The sequence below is a fragment of the Zingiber officinale genome, chromosome 4B (assembly GCF_018446385.1).
Source record: "Zingiber officinale cultivar Zhangliang chromosome 4B, Zo_v1.1, whole genome shotgun sequence".
NCBI lineage: Eukaryota > Viridiplantae > Streptophyta > Magnoliopsida > Zingiberales > Zingiberaceae > Zingiber > Zingiber officinale.
The window spans coordinates 98,636,843-98,645,580 of NC_055993.1; the positions used below are offsets into that span (position 1 = coordinate 98,636,843).

The window sequence follows — 8,738 nt, forward strand, 5'->3', positions numbered from 1 at the left end:
TAATACCCATGATGAAGAAATAGATAGATTGACTTCTATAACATATATACTTGAAGTGGAAGTCTCACTTCTCTTCTTCTTAAGATCTTCCAGGTAGATTTTGCAATTCCTCTTCCAGTGCCCGGTCTGACCGCAGTGGAAGCAGGTAGCATCCTTGGCGACCCCTCCTTTGGGTTTCAGTGCCTTGCCTTTGCCCTTGGCTTGGGACTTTCCCTTGCCTTTGGGCTTTCCCTTGTGTTTCTGAACCATCAGAATAGAGTTGGGCTTAACCTTCTTAAGGTTTAGCTCAGCAGTTCTTAACATGCTAAGCAGCTCGGGCAATGGCTTGTCAATTTCGTTCATGTTGTAGTTCATGACAAACTGACTGTAGCTCTCTGGCAAGGACTGCAAGATCAAGTCAGTGGCCAGCTCTTGGCTAAGGGGAAATCCCAACCTCTGTAGGTTTTCTATGTACCCAATCATCTTGAATACATATGGGCCTATGGGAGTCCCATCTTGCATCTTGCACTGAAACAGTGCCTTAGAGATCTCGAATCTCTCGTGCCTCGCTTGTCCTTGATATAGGCACCCATCAACTCATGTTGTTTCTGAAGCTCAGAGTTCATGGTCGCGAGCATTAGACAGGACACATCTAATGCGTCATCCTGATGCTTCTTATAAGCATCACGGTCAGCTCGCGTGACAGTGGTAGGAGGTGCCTCAGGAATGAACTGCTCCAGGATGTACAGTTTTCGTTCCTATGTGAGAATGATTCTCAGGTTCCTGTACCAGTCTAGGAAGTTAGCTCCATTGAACTTATCCTTATCGAATACAGAACGCAGGGAGAAGGAGTTCGTGTTTGACGACATGGTAATCTACAACAGAAAAATGCAGAAAAATAAATATCATATTCCAATTAATCATCTAATTAGGCCTTTAATTAAATGATGCTCCCACTGAATTCTATAATTCATATGGGACAAGATCCACATCATACTATGCCCTGAGTTAACTCATAACCAAGGTCTCTTTTCATTAACTCACGTTTCCCCTTCCCAATCTCTCTACTTAGATTAACCGCGAATATTGGTAGTCTAGCGAACCCTAAGTGAACCATTGCTGGTGCTTATAACCAGTCCCTGTGGGATCGATATTTTTATTACTGACGATGAATCTGTGCACTTGCGGAATCGTAACAAGTTTTTGGCGCCGTTGCCGGGGACTGCGTCTATAACATTAGCAAAATCATATTGGATTAGATTAGGATTTGTTTCTTTTCTTTATTCTCTGCACCTAAAAAAAATTTATATTTTAACTCTTTTTCCTTACTGCATTCATTCTATTTTTGCTGTTATATTTTCTATCTTGTTATCTTTATTTTTGCATGCGAAGGGCTAACCTTTCAGGACAGCTTCTTCCGTTCAACCCAGAGATTGATAGGGCCTTTCTGAGGAGAAGAAATTTACAGAAAGCATTCCAAGTAGTACAAGAATCCTCAGAAATGACCGATAAACTGCTAAAAGATTATGTGGCACCATATGCACGAGGGGTTCGGTCCAGCATCACCCGACCACCCATTGAAGCCAACAACTTTGAAATCAAGTCCGCAGTAATCCACATGGTCCAACAGAATCAATTCAGAGGAGGACCGCATGATGACCCGAACCACCACCTTGAGCTGTTCTACGAGATCCGTGGCACTATGAAGGTGAACGGGGTCCCTCCAGAATCAGTCAGACTACTCCTCTTCGGGTTCTCTCTGAAAGACAGGGCTAAGCAGTGGCTGAACTCTCTTCCAGCAGACAGCATATCATCTTGGGAGCAGTGTGAACAAAAGTTTCTAGACAAGTTCTACCCACCGAGCAAGACTGCCCACATGAGGAACCTGATTGCTAGCTTCAAACAGATAGACTCAGAATCACTATTTGAAGCCTGGGACAGATTCAAGAGCATGCTGAGACAGTGCCCCCATCATGGCCTTGAGAAGTGGTTGGTTCTACACAACTTCTACAATGGAATTAATTATCACACAAAGGTATCCTTAGATTCTGCAGCAGGAGGAGCATTGATGAACAAGAGCCTTGATGAAGCTGAAGAGATAATAGAGAATGTGGCACAGAACCACCATTAGTGGGCGTCTGAGAGATCTAGCAGTGTTTTCTCGGGAAATCAGATAAAGGCGTCAGGGAAATTTGAGGTAGATGCATTCACACTTATGTCTGCAAAGCTGGACACTCTGATTAAGAAATTTGAAGCCATGGGTAACAACACAGCTAATGCAATAGTCTGTGCTTGCGACATCTACGGAAGTACGGACCACGCTCAAGACACTTGCCCCCAAGGGCCAATGCAAGCATAGATAAACTAGCTTAAGCAATACAATGTGATAGCAAGCTACAATCAGAGGCAGAACAATCCGTACTCCAACACATACAATCCTAGATGGAGGAACCATCCCAATTTCTCATACCGAAATAATCAGGATCAAAGACCAACACATCAGAATTATCAGCCTGGGCAACGGAGTTACCAATCTGGACAGCAACAACCTTCACAACTGTCCAGGATTGAAAAGATGTTTGAGGAGGCTCTCTCAGAACAAAAGGAGATGAAAAGTGAGATCAAACAACTGACTCAAAGGCTGGAAAATTTTGAGAAGCATCAAAAGATGCAAGACAGCCAGATAGCCCAAATAGCTCAGTCCATTTCATAAACACAGGGGACCTTTCCAAGAAAACCTTATATAAATCCGATGGAACACTGCAACCACATCGAGTTGAGGAGCGGACAAACGTTGGGAGACCCCCAAATCACTACTCAGAAAGAACTTGGACCAGAGGAGGGGCCTAATCAAATTCAGGACAGGGATGGAGAGGAGATCACTAAGAAGGTTGAAGGAACTTTTCAAACTCCTCCATAAAGTAAGACAATCCCTTTTCCTCAAAAGCTTATAGCATCCCAAAAGGAAGAAGAGTTCCACCGATTTCTGAAAAAGATTAAAGAGATTTACGTTGAAGTACCACTGATAGATGCGCTGCACCAGATGCCGAAGTTCGTAAAATTTTTAAAGGGAATCTTATCCAACAGAAGGCAAAAGGGCGACTTCGAGACCGTAGCATTGACAGCGGGCTACAGTGCTCTTCTTATGGTGAATTCTCCACCAAAGCTTCAGGATCCAAGAAGTTTCTCCATACCGTGCAAGATTGGTTCTGAACTCATACCGAGAGCTTTCTGCGACCTGGGGGCTAGCGTGAGCCTACTTCCATACTCTCTATGCAAGATGCTGGGCCTCCAGAACATTAGATTGACTACCATGGCACTGCAATTAGTTGACCACTCACGCAGATATCCAATGGGAATAGTGGAAGATGTGCCAGTTGAAGTGGGTGGGTGTATAGTTCCCACAGATTTCATCATTCTGGACATGGAGGAGGACCCCTGTTAGGATCGATGGTCGCGGCTAGAGAGGGGGGGTGTGAATAGCCGACCCCAAATCTTCGTTTCTTTCTACAAGTTGACGTTAGCGCAGCGGAAAATAAAACAAAGAAACAAAGACAAGAAGATCAAACCTCAACACGCAGCGATGTAACGAGGTTCGAAGATAAACTCCTACTCCTCGGTGTGTCCGTAAGGTGGACGAAGCCTATCAATCCGTCGGTGGATGAGTCCTCGGAGAACCGGCTAATATATATACTCCTTCTGGGTGGAGAAACCTCGCCACAATCTTTCTTGCACCAGCAAGAATGGGAGTACAAGAATACACAAGAAGAAGCAACAATATGAATGTAAAAAACAAACAATCTTGCCTTCTCGTCGGCTGTTGATGAAGCAGCAACTTCACGGGCCAAATACAGCAGCAACTGTTGGAGACCCCAGCCGTGGAAGCTCACGCGAAGCTTCAGCTACGAAGAGCTCAGCAAAGCTCAGCAACAGCAAGCTCTTACAGAAGCAAGAGGTAGCAGCTGAGGAGAGGAAGAAGAAGAAGAGAGAGACTCCACTGTAGAAGCCCTCAGCCCTTTTATAGCCTGCTTCCACCTGCGAGAAGAACAGAGGCCAAAGACAGCAGAAGAATCTAGCCGTTGTCTCTCAACGGCTAGGGCCAGATCGATCAGGCATCACCCTGATCGGTCTGGGGCTGATCTGATCGGCCGTGGGGACCGATCAGGCTCTATGCTGATCGGTCCCCAGACCGATCAGACTGCTGTCACAGAGAGTTTCCCAACTCTCTGTGCGTACCCTGATCGGTCCCGGGGACCGATCAGGCTTCCTGCTGATCGGTCCCCAGACCTGATGGGTTTTTCAGGCCGCGCCAGACCAATCCAGGTCTTGGTTTTTGCCCAAACCAAGTCCAAACCAATATCCGGTCAACCTTGACCTCTTGGTACATCATGCTTAGCATCCGGTCACTCCCTTGACCTGCTAAGACTCCCCACCAAGTGTCCGGTCAATCCCTTTGACCCACTTGGACTTTTCTCTTCGTGTCAAGTATCCGGTCACTCCCTTGACCTACTTGACCTTCTCAACACCAGATGTCCGATCACCCTTGATCTATCTGGATTTTCCCTTGCCCGACTTCACTCACCAGGACTTTCACCTAACTTCACTCACTAGGGTTTTCACCTGGCTTCACTCACCAGGATTTCCAATCTGCCCGACTTCACTCACCAGGACTTTCCCACTGCCTGGCTTCACTCACCAGGACTTTCCCACTGCCTGGCTTCACTCACCAGGACTTTCCCACTGCCTGGCTTCACTCACCAGGACTTTCACCTAGCTTCACTCACTAGGGTTTTCACAACTGCCTGGCTTCACTCACCAGGACTTTCCCATTGCCTGGCTTCACTCACCAGGACTTATCCGTCTGCCTGGCTTCACTCACCAGGACTTATCCGTCTGCCTGGCTTCACTCACCAGGACTTTCCACATCCGGTCCAGAGAACGAGCTACCGAGCCCTCTCCGACTTCCACTTGCCAAGTTCCCATACTTGGACTACTCCGTGCCAAGTCTCCATACTTGGACTTTTCCCGTGCCAAGCTCCCTGCTTGGACTTTTCACCAGATGTCTGGTCAACTCACCTCGGGTCAACCAGGTCAACCTTGACCACGGGTTGCACCCACAATCTCCCAAGCTTGTATCCTTGTCAATCATCAAGATACAACTTTTCTGTTCACGTCAAATATTGTCAAACATAACTCGTCAAACATCAAAACACAACTCGAGTCAAGTCAACTCGAGTCTGGTCAACCAGGTCAACCTTGACCTAAGGTTGCACCAACAATCTCCCCCTTTTTGATGTTTGACAAAACCCATAATCAAACCCATAATCAAGTTAGGTTAACCCGATAACCTAACTTAGGTTTTCCAATGTTCTTCCCTGAACATTCTCTAGACATTCTCCATTCTCCTCAGACTCCAATGAGACATTCTCCCCCTTTTTGACACACATCAAAAAGAGTGAATCAAGGTCAAGAGTTTCTTCCTAATGAAAGTCCCATACCTTTCATTGAAACTCTTAATATCCCCCTTGATACTAAGGTCCAACAATTAACTTAGTGATAATCCCATATCCTCAAGTCTTTAGGAGTAAAAACTCCCCCTAAAAGTCAACTCCCCTTGACTAATAGGTAAAATTCCCCCTAAAGGTCAACTCCCCCTTGACCATTGAACCAACAATGTCTTGGAGAGTTTCAAACCTTCAAAATACCAACTCCCGAGCTGAAATTTCAGACAACCAGTCGAATTTCAGCAATTTGGCACGCCCTGATCGGTCACCAGACCGATCAGGCTCCCTCTGGATCGGTCCAGTGACCGATCACACAGACCTGAACCGATCAAGGAACCTCCTGATCAGTCCACGACCTCTGATTTCTGATTTCTGAATTTTTCTTCTTCCGAAATTCAGAAACCTCTAGAAAATCACAGAAACTTTTAAAAATTGTAAAATTTTTGAGGATACATTCCTCATAACATATACTATCATGGAAAAATAGTTTTCTATGGAAATAGCTTCCATTTTCAATCTTGATACAAAGTTCACAAGTCTTTGAAATAGCTCAAAGTTAACTCATCTTTGTATCACCTTGTTCAATGATGAATGCTATCACTAGAAAAGCTTCATCAAGGTTTTTCAAATCAATTTTGAAATGATTTTAAACCCTTCAATTTAGGATCATAATCTTAGGGCTAAATGTACATGACTTGTTGATTGCTTAAATCCGCAAGTGCACGGTTTATCGTCAAGTAATAAAATATCGATCCCACAGGGACTGGGTCAAGTACTAGAAATGTACGAGTTTCAATTATCCAAACGAATGATCTAATGAGAAATTTTACTCTAAATCAACAATTCAAGCGAACGAAAATCAACGAAAATATTAAGAGATAAAAACAATCCTAGGATTACGGTTTCACCACTCTAACTATTATCATGACGGTTCTCCGATAATGACTACTTATACCTAGGTTGGCTTCTTTTGTTTGAATGCAACTTTCTTTATCAAGGTATCCGAATTAGATGATCTTTCATGCTTTGAAATCCTGTCACTAGATTCCTGCAAACCTATCTATACATCCACCAGATTCGTAAGTTGATTCCTAAAATACCAACGGCCACTTTTGGTGATCACGCTGATGTATCTACTTTGATCCGTCCCCAATCTTATGGCATACGTACACAGATGACTCTTACTTGCATAGGATCCTGTCACATAAATCCCGCAAAGCCTATCTAGTCAATTACCACTTTCACAGAAACCAATCAAAGCAGCATTCAACAATTTAAACAACCAACGAAAATATGCATAATCGAAAACCAGAGTTAACAACAAATCATGAACATAGTTAGGGGCTACTCCCTTAACCTAAGATTCAAACAACTACTCCATTACACCAGAGAATTCGACAATAAGATAAGGAAAAGACATTACTAATCGTCCTTGCTGATGTCGTCTATCTCCAAGTCTCAATTGCCGCCGTTTTCCCCTCCCAAAACCACCCACTCATGGTTTTAGGTTTTCTACCCTTTTATAGAGCCTCCTCTCCTTGATAGTCGGTATCACCATTGGATTGACCCTTTCCATCTTTTAAAATCATCGCCGCAATAATAGCAATCTCATTACACAGCCCGATCATGTCCTCCTCTGCTTCCTGCGTCGCTCTTCAACATCTCTGCCACGCCCGTGTTCAACAACACGCCTTGAGCGTGTTGGTCGCTGAAAACCTCGACACGCCCGTGTTTATCAACAACACGGCCGTGTTGTTCTGATACCCTGGGTAATTCGGCTGGTTTTGTGCATCCTGTCATCAGAATTCAACGCAAAGCAGTATCCTTCGTCCAAATATGTTAAACCAAATAAAAACTAACAAATATGCTTCTAACAAGATAAAATGAGATGAAATGCATATATGTTTTATGCTCAAAATTGTACATGAGTTGCACACATCACTTGTACAAAGGCTTTCCCTATGATCCCCAATTAGAATTAGGCTCATCTAGGTACAAGAACTATGCACTTTGATCCTAACTCACAATCCTAATATCTCACACACATCTAAGGTGTATCAAACACATCCAAGTCAATTTTGATGTGAGATATGGGTTTAGGTCATCTTAGGCTAAGTTCTCATGCATTTTCTAAAACAACAACTTGATCTCCATATCAAATTGTGTGGTTTATCCTTAAGTCAATTTAATTGATCCTAAATGCAAGAGAAGAGATGATGACATGACATATAATGATATCATAAATGAAACATGTGCCAATGTCATGATGTCATGGCATAAAGTGTGAAACTTAAATAAAGCATGACATTTAAACTAACCTAAGCATTATCATGACACTTTAAATGATCATAAAATAAATATGATGTCATGACATGGCATATGGCAAACAATATATGGCAAATAACATGTAAAGGTATAGAAAATACCTAATTCTAGCCTTAGTTGCCATTTTTGCTAATTTCGATCATTTTGCCATAAATTCTATATTCCTAAGTGTAATAGACCTAACATCTTATACCAAAGATTTTTAGATCACTATGTGCCAATTAGATTGACTCTAGACAACTCCTCAAATTTGATTGACACATTCTAATCACCTTAGGAATAATTCTTAATTTCATTTTCAAGGCTTGATTATACCTTGAAAAATCCTAAAGTGCCACCTTTTGCCATGATTAGGTTAACTACCTATTCAAGTAAGGTTGGCACACCCTAACTAATCTAGCGTGATGAAATCACGCTCCTAGGAACCCAATACCTATTGGAGCTCATTGGGTTCACTAAATATTCACTAGGGATGACTTCCCTAGCAACCCTCCTAATGACCCTCCTAGACTTTAAAACCTTAGTCATTTGGGACTCATCAAGATCAACCCTAGAGGCGACTCCCCTTGTGACCTTGGTGATGGTCTTCCTAGCCCTAGATTTTGTTCCATAATCGAATGGAACATTGTGATAAGTGGGCTTGACCACTTGGGACTTAGGTTTGTGACCCAAACCTTTCATGTCCTTGGACTTGGGTTTTTGACCCTTAGACCCTAGAGTTGACTTCTCTAAATTTTTAAGGGTCTTTTCTAAAGTGTCAAGTCTTGACCTCAAGACTTGATTCTCCTTTTCTAATACCTCAAGTTTTAATTTGTCATTATTCTTTGAGGTACTCCTAGGCATATGTCTAGTTGTTTTGGGATTTCTACCTAGGTTCTCCCTAACCTTAGATGAGTTAATCCTAGGATTGACATTTCTAGTGTTGTCCTT

General features: G+C 43.1%; 1 protein-coding gene and 1 pseudogene across 1 annotated transcript; one reads left to right on the forward strand and one right to left on the reverse strand.

The window, feature by feature from the left end:
- Positions 1-1,887: 1,887 nt before the first annotated feature.
- LOC121978885 lies at positions 1,888-1,959 on the reverse strand (annotated as a pseudogene).
- A 772-nt stretch (positions 1,960-2,731) lies between these two features.
- Positions 2,732-3,424, forward strand: LOC121978445. Its single transcript, XM_042530788.1, has 2 exons — positions 2,732-2,869; positions 2,927-3,424. The coding sequence occupies exons 1-2, from the start codon at positions 2,732-2,734 to the stop codon at positions 3,422-3,424; spliced, it is 636 nt and encodes a 211-aa protein (XP_042386722.1).
- Positions 3,425-8,738: the final 5,314 nt, after the last annotated feature.

What these genes read in the sequence shown, in the direction of transcription:
- LOC121978445 (XM_042530788.1), top strand. Translation starts at nt 2,732, where the DNA reads ATGGAACACTGCAACCACATCGAGTTGAGGAGCGGACAAACGTTGGGA. An exon ending in GAGAGGAGATCACTAAGAAG is followed by an intron (nt 2,870 to 2,926) that starts GTTGAAGGAACT and finishes TTTCCTCAAAAG; the next exon opens with CTTATAGCATCCCAAAAGGA.